Source organism: Saccopteryx bilineata, chromosome 6 (assembly GCF_036850765.1).
Source record: "Saccopteryx bilineata isolate mSacBil1 chromosome 6, mSacBil1_pri_phased_curated, whole genome shotgun sequence".
Taxonomy (NCBI): Eukaryota; Metazoa; Chordata; class Mammalia; order Chiroptera; family Emballonuridae; genus Saccopteryx; species Saccopteryx bilineata.
The window spans coordinates 30,293,837-30,307,254 of NC_089495.1; the positions used below are offsets into that span (position 1 = coordinate 30,293,837).

The window sequence follows — 13,418 nt, forward strand, 5'->3', positions numbered from 1 at the left end:
ATGTCTATGTCTCCAATGTGGCAGCATCCGGAACTCCAGGAACCTCTGGCTATAACAGAGTGAAGATAATGTATAAACAGGAAGTCAAAATTCAATACAAAAGAGAAAGAGAGAGAGAGATCTGTTGTAAATATGTCTCTATTATGAGTTTTCTGATCTTTTCTGGAAACATTAAAATGTAGCCACATACATCTTTATTCTCCTAGAGCTTCCACTCAAGAATGACAGTTAATGTTGAACACCATTCCATGGGCTGCCCACCCACAGGCTCATTCATTCATTCATTCATTCAGCAAATCTTGTATACAAGCCAGGTCCACAGGCACTATGCCAGGCACGGAGCTTGGATACAGAGATAAGAAAGGTTTCTTGCCATTAAAGAACTCAGATTCTAGTGGAAAGATGAACAAGTGAAGAGATAATTACTACATAAGACTGGTAAATGCTATGTTAAGGAGATTAACAAGAGCTACCCAGAACACTGGGAAGGAAGACTATAATATGCATGTAGGATAAATATTTTATCAACAATTGAATGCCAATCAGGAACAAGTGAAAACAAAAATAAATTTGTCTTCTCAGAGTTTACCTTCCAGTGCAGGAGATAGGCAATAACAGAAAAAGATGTAATGTCAGGATTCACGCTGGTGTTAGGGTAAATACAGTATAAGGTGTTAGTATTTCAATCTCCGTCACTCCCCCGCTCCCCACTTCGCCAACAGCAACAACAAAACGCTAGGGTAGAGGAAAGATGGCTGGAGAGCAGGGAGGTGGGGGGCAGGAATGGGTGAGAAAGAGCATCGAATATTCCGAAAAGGGAGTTACTAGGTGCAATGAGGACAGACTGCTTTTATTCCTTTAGTTTGGAAGAGCATTCATTCATTGATTGTCAAAACCAGAAAGGACATTAAGAGGTAAAAAATAAACATAGTTCCTTATTTTACAGATGAAGAAATGATTCGGAGAGGGTGTAACCTGTCCTAACTCACCCAGCTAGTCGGGGGCAGAACCAGGATTACCCCAGTTTTCTACAGAACGAGCCTGCGTGCGGGTGAAGCCGCTGGCTCAGAAGGGAAGCCTGGCCTCCCGCTCCGGGCGCACAAGCCCGCTGGGGGCTTTCCTGCGGGGCCGCCCTGCCCAGGGTCCTGGCCGCTGCCCCAGCGTGGCCGACCGCCCCGGGGCTGAGGGCAGAGGAAGCGCCGTCTCCCTGGTCCGCGGGAGCCCGGGCGCGCCCAAGCCTCCCGCCCACTCCACCTGATGCCCTCGGCCGCCTAGGGGCTCCCGGCTGGGAGATGCGGCGCCCGCTGCGCCGGCCAGGCGTGACCTGGGCATCAGCATCGCTCTGCCGCGTCCCCCGGCGGCCGCGGGGCAGGCTGCGCCCTGCAATTGGAGAAGAACCGCCGCGTCTCCAACGGTCCTCTCGCCGGTTTTCCCCGCGGCCGGGACCCTGCAGCCGGGCTCCCCCACCCCGCCCACCCTCGGCCCCACCTCCGTCCCGCCCCGCCCCGCCACCGCCTCCCCGCCCAGGGTCCGGGGCGGGTGGGCGCACCGCGGAGCACGAGCGGGTCAGGCAGGGTGCGAGCTCCGAGCCATGGGAGGCTCCCACTCTCAGACCCCGAGGGACCGGGAGCCGGCGGGGGAGAGGCCCCCGAGACCCAGGGAGAGCGCGTGAGTCCCAGGCCTCCCCGGGCCGCCGTGTGGGGGTTTGCGTGCCAGCCGGGAATGGAACGCTCGGCGCCTGTCCCGCAAGGGCTGGGAAGGTGGGGTTCCCGCTCGCACCCGCGGGGGCGCAGGGACTCCGAGGTTGGCCTGGTGGGACATCCGCCCCGAGTCTCGTCCTGCGAGGCCCTCGGGGCGCCCGCCCGGCCACGACCCCACCGCGAGAAAATCGCGCCCAAGCAGGACTGCTGCCTTGATACTGTTCTCGCTGCGCGGGTGGGACGAGGGGACCTCAAGTTTTCCAGACTCATTCAGGTAGGAAAACACACGCGTCCTAATGAGTTCTGAAACATTCACGAGACAGAACTGTTTGCAGGGAGGGGGAGATATTAGCAAGGGACCCGAGTCTCAAAGATAACTCAGCTCGCCTTGGCCTTCAGAGTCCAGGGACTTCCATGCGGCGTTTGCTGCTCAGAACTCCCTCTCTTGTTTGTTCCCGAGGTCTTCATGGTGCTCTCAGAGAAAGGGCTGTATTGTACCAGCAGCAATTAGGCTTTGTTCTGGGACAGCAACAATTGGGGACACCAAGTACTGAAATGCAAGCTGCGAAGGGACATTTTTAGAGAAAGTGATTAGAGCAAGTTGCATGGTTTGAAAGATGGCCGTGCTTCTTGCAAAAGAGAGGATGCGTTGACAACTATTTGAGAACTCAAACAATCTTTAAGTGTTTAAATTTTTTTTAGTGTATATAAGTCCTGGAGGTGAAGTAATGCCAAAGAATCCACAGTCTATTTTAATTCGGCCAGTGCCAAAATATTGAGTTTGAGAGAGATCTACTTAGCTGTCACATATAGGCAGCCTGGCCCATGGGAGGGCTTTCTGATCATCTTTTCAAGGCTTCCTGGATATCCAAATGATAGATGTGTTAATTGTGCCTTCTGGTGTTTATGGACGATCATTAATCTATACTTAGTTCAGGCAGCTTATTAATCATAAGAATAGCTGAGAATGATTGAATATGCAAAATGTGGGAAATCCTGGTCTAAATACTGTGTTACTTAATTCCCAAGAACACTGAGTTAGTTTCTATCGTTACCTCATTTAACTGGTGAGGAAACTGAAGCACAGAGAGGCTAAGTCCCAGGTCACACTGCTAGATGCGCAGGACCCAGGTTACCTAACTGCAGAGCCCACACTGCACCTGCCTCCTACAGGAAAGTTGGGACTATCCTAGGAAACGAACTTTCATCGCTGCTGACAGAACACACCCCGTTTTTCTTCAGTTCTTCCTGAATAAGGGAGATATCTGTATTAGTAATGCTTAAGACCTCATGAGAGGAAAGTGCCAAAGTTGATTTAACTTTTTAAAAAACAAACATAAGAGGCAATAGAATACTGAGATGAAGTTGAGAGTAGTGGAGGCAGATAGCCCTGGCTTTAATTCTAGGCTCTCTTCTTAGCTGTTGGAGAGCTTTTATCTGTTTCTTAGCCTTTCTGTGTCTGTTTCCTTGTTGGTAAAAGGGGAGTGGAAAAACTGACAACGTCATAGGCTGTTCTGAGGATGACATAAGATCATGTATATATGAACAACAAGTTAGAGTTTTATCTCTGAGCAATATATTGTTTTAGCCAAGGATAAAAATTGGCTATTTAATGTTTGTGAACATGTGGCCGGTTTTATTGTGTAACTTGAAAGTAAATATTGGAACCATTCACTGATAGCATGCTAAAGAAGTGAACTCACTGCTTTCTGTGTAGGATTTAGTTGTTAGGGTGAGGAATTTGATTCTCAATTGTTAAATTACCCAGTGGTTTGGCAACAGAAGATCTCTCTCTCTCTCCAATGAGGTTCTGCATGTACTTTATATAGTTAGCAAAGCTCACCTTAAAAAGAGCAAAATAAAAGCTCATTCTTGGTCTTCACCTGAGAATACAGCCCAGGGATGCCCTACTCTACTCAAGTAAGTACATTAAGAAACACATAAGCGCATGTAGGCAGTGCTGGGATCATTAGCCCCATCAGAGTGTGCCAGCTATGCTTAATGAGCCAGCCTTATAAACCTCTTGGCATGTAGCTGGTGAAATGCTCGTCGTTAGAAATATGATTCCATGCCTGTAATATACTTGAAAAGCAAAAAGCATGCTTTTTATCCAAGTCCTGCCTTGTTCAGCTGTACAAGCCACAAGCCTCTCCAGGGTCTAAGGGAGTAGGAGATTCTTTGTTAAGGTCACGCGGCTGTACATTTCCTGCCGGACATGTGGCTGTCGTGGATAACATTGACCTCAAGGAAGTTCTCCTCCTCAGGCTGCTGCGTTTTCAAAATCTATTGTCCCTTAAAAAAAAAAAAGAATATGTACATGAAAATCTCACAAGTTAAGTGTTACTGCCTGCATTTGTCTTTTGAGGGAGAAATTATGTTTCAGAATGTCCCCAATTTACATTTCAGAGTAATTTAATCAAATACTAAATGTAACCAGATAAACCTCTAAGCCAGGGGTCCCCAAACTTTTTACACAAGGGGCCAGTTCACTGTCCCTCAGACCGTTGGAGGGCTGGACTATAAAAAAAATTATGAACAAATCCCTCTGCACACTGCACATATCTTATTTTAAAGTAAAAAAACAAAACGGGAACAAGTATAATATTTAAAATAAAGAACAAGTAAATTTAAATCAACAAACTGACCAGTATTTCAATGGGAACTATGCTCCTCTCACTGACCACCAATGAAAGAGGTGCCCCTTCCGGAAGTGCGGCAGGGGCCGGATAAATGGTCTCAGGGGGCCGCATGCAGCCCGCGGGCCGTAGTTTGGGGACCCCTGCTCTAAGCAGAGCTCTATTGTGAAATATAAATAAGTATGGATGTACATGAAAAGAAATGTCTGATTTTAAGATAAAACTCATTTTTTAATATTATTTTAAAGCTGTCTACCTTCCCCAAACCCAAGGAAACAAATGAGCTGGCTTTGGTAGAAGCTAGGGGAAATTTCACTTCATTTATTCCTGGAGGTTGTACTGTATGGTGATCAGAAGCAGGAGCTGGAGAATGAGGCCAGCCTGGGTGCAAGGCCAGCTCGGTGGCATGCTAACTTAGTTCGGGAAGCTTTGGGAAATAACCATTTAACTTTTCAGATAGGCAGATTTCTGCGTCTTTAAAATGTCAACGATAATCGTACTTCTTTTTGAAGTGGTGTATACAGTTAGTGCAGGGCCTGGCACTGCCTGCGTGATCGGTACCTGAGTTGTTACGAATACATTCACATGTACCTGTACCTATAAAGCAGAAGCTATGCTAGGTTATTTGGGATATATATCTATAGGCCTTTTCTTTGTTTTTTCTACTCAAAAAAGCTTCATTTTGGGGGAAGGAGGTGGGGAGACAGAGAGACAGACACCACCCCCCCCCCGCCCATGGCAACCAAGCTACTTTAGCACTGGAGGCAAGGCCATGGAGCCATCCTCAGCGCCTGGATACAACTTGCTTGAACCATTTGAGCCTTGGCTGTGGGAGGGGCAGAGAGAGAGAGGGAGGGGGAGGGTAGAGAAGCAGATGGTTGCTTCTCCTGTGTGCCCTGACCAGGAACCGACCTCGGGACTTCCACACACCAGGCTGTCACTACCACGGAGCCAACTGGCCAGGGCCAAAGCTTCACTTTTTATATAAATATTTAGCTGTCTGACTCTGTGCTTGTGCCTTCAACACTTTCACAACGATTTTCTGCTCCTCCGTAAGGAAAGCACGCCTGATCCTGCCATGGACACATTTAGCATACGTGGCTCCACCATCGGCCCTGCTGACCTGATTTTTTGTTTCAGACAATCTCATTAGAACTGTAGGTCTCTCAGTGTGAACTCCACCAAGTTGACCTGGGTACATGTAGATTTTGGTGCTTTCCTAACCTTCGTGGTATAAAGGTAAACTATTCTATTGTCGAGGGTTCAGGACAGCCTAGTTTTGAAGAGGCTGTATTGTGGGACAGCCTCCAATGGCATATCAAACACTGGACTGCTCTGAATGCCTGGAGACTCCGTCCCCGGAAGAGGGGATGTATGTTTCTGAGTGAGGCAGGGTCTCTTCTGAAGAGGTGGCCCTCTGTACTAACTCAGCAAGGCATCTTACAGAAGCAAGGCAATAACTTTTTTTTGGAGTCAGTTTTCTCCTCAGTTAATTTCCATTTTCCAGAAAGATTAAGACCGTGGACATGAGTTTGGGGAGGTGGTAGTTTGATGAAGTGTTTGAAATTACTGATTCCTGGGTTGATTGTTTTTGACAATGTGTCCAGAATGGGTTTCGTAAGAGCAGTAGACAATCTGTGGAGAGAATTTCAGAATGACATAAAGCAGAGTCTATTATCCATTGGAGAATAGAGTGTGTAACTAATTAATCTAGTTCTTGTTGAGCTTGTGTGCCTGGAATGCAAGATGTTGCACCTGCTGTCAATTCTAGTTTCCAGTCCAGTCGTTGTTTGCATTTGGTATATAGCATAATGGAAGAGCTCAGTGGCAAAGTCAGGGTCAGTTTCTGAGGTCTGGTATGTTTTTGCCCTGAATCTTTCTGACTGTGTGAATTAAATGCAGGTTCTACAAAGTTCTGGTGAACTTCAAAGTCAGCAGCAACCAAGCTGCAGTGCCGCTTGATGGGCAAGTCACTGTGGGACAGATGTCCCCGACATGAGGAGGGAGGCGCCGGCTTTGAAGTTTCAGACACAGGAAAACATGACTCAAAATAAGTAAACTTAGGGAATGATATTTCTGAAACCCATTGCTTTCAAGTTCATGATATTGTTCACCACCTTCTCACCACACAATTTTTATTGTCATTAAGAACATTTAAGTTCCCAACTGCTGTAGAAAATTTTAAAAATTTAGATTTAAAAAAGTTTGTGGAGAAGACCCAGAAAAAAAAACACAGCTAAATGCAGAAAAGTTCAAAGAATTATAGTGTTAGAGGAGGGATATATATATACACACATACATACTGGCTCTGTCCCCAGTGAAGTCAACCCAAAAGGAAATGGTTTGAATTACATGGCAAGGGCATTATTTGTGTGTGTATGCTGAGTTTAGATATCATAACTTCTAGACTCTGGGGGTAGTTTAAATAGTAAAGAGAGTTAGTAGGGGAAGAAGAATTCATCTCTGAAAAGCATTAAAAGGTTAAGATAGATATTCTATCAAGGATCAAAACTCCGAGGGGGTTCAAGTATAGTTTTGCTCCACAGTTTCTTCCTTGTTTGAGCCCCAGCAGCCAGTCGTGCACCACCCCCACCTCCACCCCACAGCCTTTCCCAGGTGGTACACCGTTCAGTGTCAAAAGTCAAGAAGAGAAAAGCGCCTGACCTGTGGTGGCGCAGTGGATAAAGCGTCGACCTGGAACGCTGAGATCGCGGGTTCAAAACCCTGGGCTTACCTAGTCAAGGCACATATGGGAGTTGATGCTTCCTGCTCCTCCCCCCTTCTCTCTCTCTCTCTCTCACTCTCTCTCCTCTCTAAAAAAAAATTAATAAAAAAAAAGAAGAGAAAAGGGGGGCAAGGCGCACAGCTGCTGGGGTACTGAGCTAGCGAAGAAGATGGTCTACTGTCTGAGTTGGTTAGCAGCCAGCAGGATATGTGAATTTACTTCAAGTCAGGAAATGAACTGGTAGTGTAAGTGGCCACGGAATATGGAGGTCCGTATTTTGAGGAAGCTCACTGTGGCTATTGTGGGGTGCTATTTTTCTGCATTTTATTATTGTAAAATATGTATAACATTAAATTCACCATTTTACTTATTTTTAAGTGTACAGTTCAGTGGCATTAAGTACATTCACAGTATTGTATAACCATTACAACTCTCCATTTCCAGAATTTTTCATCATACTGAGCAGAAACTCTATACCCATCAAACATCAGCTCCCCATTCTCCCCTCCACTGGCCCCTGGTAACCTTTATTCTTCTACCTTCTGCCTCTATCTGTCTATAGGTCTCTCCTATAAGTGGAATCATACGCTACTTATCCTTCTGTGTCTGGCTGGCTTAGCACAATGCCCTCAATGGCTCATCCACATTGTAGCATGGATCAGAATTTCATTCCTTTTTATGGCTGAACAATATTCCATTGTGTTTATACACACAGTTTGTTGGTTCCTCCATCTGCTGATGGACACTTAGGTTGCCTCCACCTTCCGGCTATTGTGAGTAATTCTGCGATGAATATGGGTGTGCTAGTATCAGTGTGAGTCCCTGCTTTCAGCTCCTCTGCGTATATGCTTGGGAGTGAAATCGCTGGATCATAGGGTAACTGTGTTTAACTTTCTAAGGTACCACCAAACAGTTTTCCACAGGACTGCGCCATTTCCCATTCGCACCAGCAATGCGTGGTGGTCCCAGTTTATCCGTATTCTTACTAACACTTGTTATTATCTGAGCTTTTTTTTTCTTTAAAACATTTAAAAAAAATTTTTTTTAATTTATTTATTTTTATTTAGACAATTAAATTTAACAGGGTGACATTGGTCAACTAGAGTACATAGATTTAGAGAAAACATCTCCACATCATTTGGACAGTCAATTATGTTGTATACCCATCACCCAAAGTCAGATCGTCCTCCGTCATCTTATATTTGTTTCTCTTTATGCCCCTCCCTCTCCCCCACCCCCTCTTTTAAAAAAAATTAGTAGCTTTCTTAATGGGTATGAAGTACCATCTCATTTTGCTTTGATATGAATTTCCCTAAAGTGCCATAAGAAGTTTTAAAACATGCAGTATCTGATTCAGGGTCACTGACCTCTTTTCCTGGAGTGTAAAAAAAAAAAAGACAACAGCCAACCACAATAGCCATCTGGTGCGAATGAATCAAAATTGTACCTATATATTTTTTGTCAGATCGGCAAAAAAATGTATTTTTTGGTGTGCCACAGAATTTTAGGAATTGGACTATGTGTGCCCTGGAATGGAAAAGGTTGAAAAGCTACCCTGATGGTTAGTGGTGTCAATTGTCTTTTCGTGTGTATTTTGGCCATATCTACACCTTTGAAGAACTGTCCATTCTCCAAATGTTCCAGACTTTGCCCAGTTTTGAAATAGGTTGTTTGTCTGATATAGGAATTCTTTATAGATTCTAGATATTAAATCCCCATCAGATATGTAATTTGAAAATACTTTCTCCCATTGTGTAGGTTGCCTTTTAACTGTGTTCTTAGTGTCCTTTGATGCAGACAAGTTTTTAATTTTGATGAAGTCCAATTTACGTGTGTTTTTTATTGCATTGCTTTGTGCTTTTGGTGTTACAACCAAGAAATGATTGCCGAACCCAAGGTTGTGAAGATTTTCCCTTATGTCCTATTCTAAGAGTTTTATAGTTTTAGCTCTTAAGTTTAGATCTTTTACCCATTTTGAGTTGTTTTGCAGGTGGTATAAGGTAAGGGTTTTCTCCTTCTCTTGTATGTGGATCCAGTTTTGCCAGCACCATCTGTTGAAAAGATTATCCTTTCCCCTTTGAATGGTTTTGCCACCCTTACTGAAAATTAATTGCCCTGGCCGGAAACCTCAGTTGGTTAGAGCATCATCCTGTAGCACAGAGGTTGCCCGTTCGATCCCTGGTCAAGCCACATATATACGATATATTGTCAAATTATTCCCCCAAAAGTAGTACCAAATTATACACCCCGTACCCCGAGCAGTATAACATCCTTTCAATATGTTCATAGCATCCTTTCCAGTGCAGGGCAATATTATTTAAAATTTTTGCCAATTTAATAATAGGAAAAATATTATCTTGTTTTAACTTTTTAAATTCATTACTAGTGAGAGCAAACTTTCCCTCATATGTTTATTAGCCATTTGTATAATTACTTAATTTTTTGTTTATTTCTTTTTGTCAATTTTGTACTGAGATACTAAATTGTTATTTACTTCTGAGAGTTCTTTATGATGAAGCCAACTAATATTTACTGAGCACTTACTATGTGCTAAGAAGTTAGTCTCTCACATGCATAAACTTACATGATTCTTAAAATAACCCTATAAAGTGGATAGTGTTAAATTTCCAACTTATAAATGAAGAATCAGTCCTAGTGAGATTCAATAGATTATCTGAGGTCCCATAGCTAGAGTAACAAAATTGAGATTTAAACCTAGATGGCCTAAATCCAGAGGCCCATAATATTGTGCTATATAAATCTATTAACCTTTGGCCACCATTGTTATTTTGTTTCGTTTTGTTTTGAGGGGCAGATATTTTTTTAGTGAGCTTTGAGTCTTAGAACAGTTTTAGAATTATAGAACATTTAAGCAGATATACTGAGAGTTCCCATAGATGCTACAGGCAGTTTTTCTTATTCTTAACATCTTATATTAGAATGGTACTTTTTGTTACATTTAATGAAACCATCACTAGTATATTATTATCAACTAACGTCCATACTTTACTTGAATTTCCTTAGTTTTTTCCTGATATTCACTTTCTGTTCCAGAATACCACATTACATTTATATGAAAGTGTAAACGAACCTATCATGTTTTTCTTGCTCCGCCTTTGGGTTTGGTCAGCTCTTCTGTACCCCAAGATGAGGTAACTTTTTCTTCTGGTTGTTTTATGACTTCTTTCTCTTTATAACAAATCATATACTCTATCTGAAATTTCTAGACCCACTAGTGTAAGATAAGGCTCTAACATTTTTTTCAAAATAACTAACCAGTTACTCCAGTACTAGTATGAGGTATTAAACAATCCCTTCTCTTCCCACAGATTTGTTAATACCTTTTTTCAAATTCAGTGTTATAACCTCTCTTTCCTTCTGTTTAACCTTTGATGGTTTCCATTCTTATTCACTCAACAAATATTGACTATACTCTTATGTTCAAGGACTGTATTTTTTATTATTTATGTGGGATTTACATGAGTACACAATATAAAAAAATTTAAGAATATTGACCACAGGACATTTGCCAGTCAGATTTGTGGGGGTGACCATGTGAATAGAGGTAGGAAAAAAAGACAGTCATGATTGAGTTTTTCTCATAGATTTTACATTGACCTAGATCTGTGGTCAGCAAACTCATCAGTCAACAGAGCCAAATATCAATGGTACAACGATTGAAATTTCTTTCTTTTTTTTTATTTTTTATTTTTCTGAAGCTAGAAACCGGGAGAGACAGTCAGACGGACTCCTGCATGCGCCCGACCAGGATCCACCCAGCACGCCCACCAGGGGGCGATGCTCTGCCCACCAGGGGGCGATGCTCTGCCCCTTGGGGGGGGTTGCTCTGTTGCGACCAGAGCCACTCTAGCACCTGGGGCAGAGGCCAAGGAGCTATCCCCAGCGCCTGGGCCATCCTTGCTCCAATGGAGCCTCGGCTGCGGGAGGGGAAGCGAGAGACAGAGAGGAAGGAGAAGGGGAGGGGTGGAGAAGCAGATGGGCGCTTCTCCTGTGTGCCCCAGCCGGGAATCGAACCCGGGACCTCTACACGCCAGGCCAACGCTCTACCACTGAGCCAACCGGCCAGGGCGAAATTTCTTTTGAGAGCCAAATTTTTTACATTTAAACAATATAGGTAGGTACATTCCTTATCAAGGTAGCGCTCGTACATGGTGTTTTGTGGAAGAGCCACGCTCAAGGGGCCAAAGAGCTGCATGTGGCTCGCGAGCCGTGGTTTGCCGACCAGGGATCTGCAGTCCATTTGAAGGTTTCATTTTAAACAGTTTAGCTTCCTGTATAGAAATGGTGGTGCCTTTATATACTCTCAGGTCATCTTCAAGCTTTCTCAGGCTTACATTTTGCATGTACATTCTGCACTTTATTTTTTATACTAATATGATATAGAGTTCTAGCAGATTTATATAAGGACTGGCAAATGATAAACCACGGTTCTGGCCTGACCTGTGGTGGCGCAGTGGATAAAGCGTCGACCTGTAAATGCTGAGGTTGCCGGTTCGAAACCCTGGGCTTGCCTGGTCAAGGCACATATGGGAGTTGATGCTTCCAGCTCCTCCCTCCTGTCTCTCTCTCCTCTCTGTGTCTCTCTGTCTCTCTCTCCTCTCTAAAATGAATAAATAAAAATAAATAAATAAAAATTATTAAAAGAAAATAAAATAAATTAAAAAAAAAAAAAAAAACCACGGTTCTCCGCTCCTCCTGTATCCCCCATGCCTACCTGTGGCCACCTGGTAACCCTCAGAGAGTGAAAGAGTCCCTCACTTTTACATTTCTTTGTTCTCAGAATGCTTACTTTTAAGAACACTTTGTATATAATATTGTTTACCTGTACATAGTACAGTTTCACCTTGACCAATTTTAGGGTGTGTCTGCTGAAAACAGTATTAATAATAATTATAGGCAAAAGAAATTATATTTGGCTCAGTGAAATTTAGGGATATTACATGGAAGCTTTTGAGTCATACCTATTTTTGAGAGCAGGATAGATTTGTTTCTAATATAATCCGTATATCTATCTTGCACTGCATGTCCCCATTCCCCATGAAAGTCTGACAGCATGTTATGTCACTGATGAGAGCTCCCAGGAATCTTGCAAAGATGCTTTGCTTTAGAGCAAGAGCTCTTAAAACTTCTCTGGACCACAGATCCCTTAATAATGTAATAAAAATTTTATAGACTTTTTCCAAATGAAAATACACATATAGGCCCTGGCCGGTTGGCTCAGCGGTAGAGCGTCGGCCTGGCGTGCGGGGAACCCAGGTTTGATTCCCGGCCAGGGCACATAGGAGAAGCTCCCATTTGCTTCTCCACCCCCGCTCCCCCCTCCTTCCTCTCTGTCTCTCTCTTCCCCTCTTGCAGCCAAGGCTCCATTGGAGCAAAGATGGCCCAGGCGCTGGGGATGGCTCCTTGGCCTCTGCCCCAGGTGCTAGAGTGGCTCTGGTTGCAGCAGAGCATCGCCCCCTGGTGGGCAGAGCGTCGCCCCTGGTGGGTGTGCCGGGTGGATCCCGGTCGGGCGCATGCGGGGGTCTGTCTGTCTGACTATCTCTCCCCGTTTCCAGCTTCAGAAAAATACAAAAAAAAAAAAAAAAAAAAAAAAAGAAAATACACATATACACAATACATAAAAGTAAGGAGCGTCAGAGATCCTGAAGGCTGTTCACTATCTCATTTCATTCTTTCAGGGACCCTGTGAGGTATATATATATTACTTTCTCCATTTAAAGATGAATAAACTGAGGCCTGGGAAAGTGGAGAAACTAAGGCCACGGAGCCGCTAAATGGCAGAGCTGGGATTCAAGTCTAGTGAGCCTGGCTGAAGCAGAGGAAACAAAACGGCCAGGCCTTCCAGAGTAGGTCTGCCACCCAGGCAACGCATCAACCGATAGAGGCTTCTGTGTATCGGCTAGGGAATAAGTTTTTATGGCTCTTTACCTACTGATAACAGTTTCAGGAAAGTAAATGCTTGAGAAAACATTGTCCAACCCATTCTGTAGATAAATACCTATATATACTAGATTATATTGACACGGAACAGATAGGATGCCTCTCCCGGGTTTCAGCACTGAATTATTCGTGTCTGATCTTGCTTTCCTAACAACTGCAGAATGTTATGTTTCTATGGCCACATCAAAATTGTTCATAAATAGGGGTTTGAGAAAACAGAACTAAGAAAGGCTTGGGCAAGATATAATTGTGGGAAGCTGACTGACATTCTACCTGCGAGACCTCGTCTTCTAAGTGTTTCTCTGAGTCCAGTAGTGTCTGCCAGTCTCTGTCCCTTCCCCTGTTCCTTCCTTTGCCTTTTGAAAGCTGTGTATCTGGCCTGACCTGTGGTGGCGC

General features: G+C 43.9%; 1 protein-coding gene across 7 annotated transcripts in view; it reads left to right on the plus strand.

The window, feature by feature from the left end:
- TACC1 (transforming acidic coiled-coil containing protein 1) overlaps nt 1-13,418 on the plus strand; it is a 106,773-nt gene that overhangs the window by 19,397 nt on the left and 73,958 nt on the right. For 3 of the 7 annotated variants that reach the window (XM_066236876.1, XM_066236877.1, XM_066236881.1), the window contains exon 1: nt 1,520-1,668. The exons of 2 other annotated variants lie outside the window; for them this stretch is intronic. In XM_066236876.1, the coding sequence (XP_066092973.1) occupies nt 1,592-1,668 (77 nt within the window). In that variant the 5' untranslated portion in view covers nt 1,520-1,591. Of the gene's footprint in view, nt 1-1,519; nt 1,669-1,736; nt 1,975-13,418 lie in introns of those variants that run through there. 2 more of the 7 variants (XM_066236886.1, XM_066236880.1) reach the window with 2 other exon arrangements.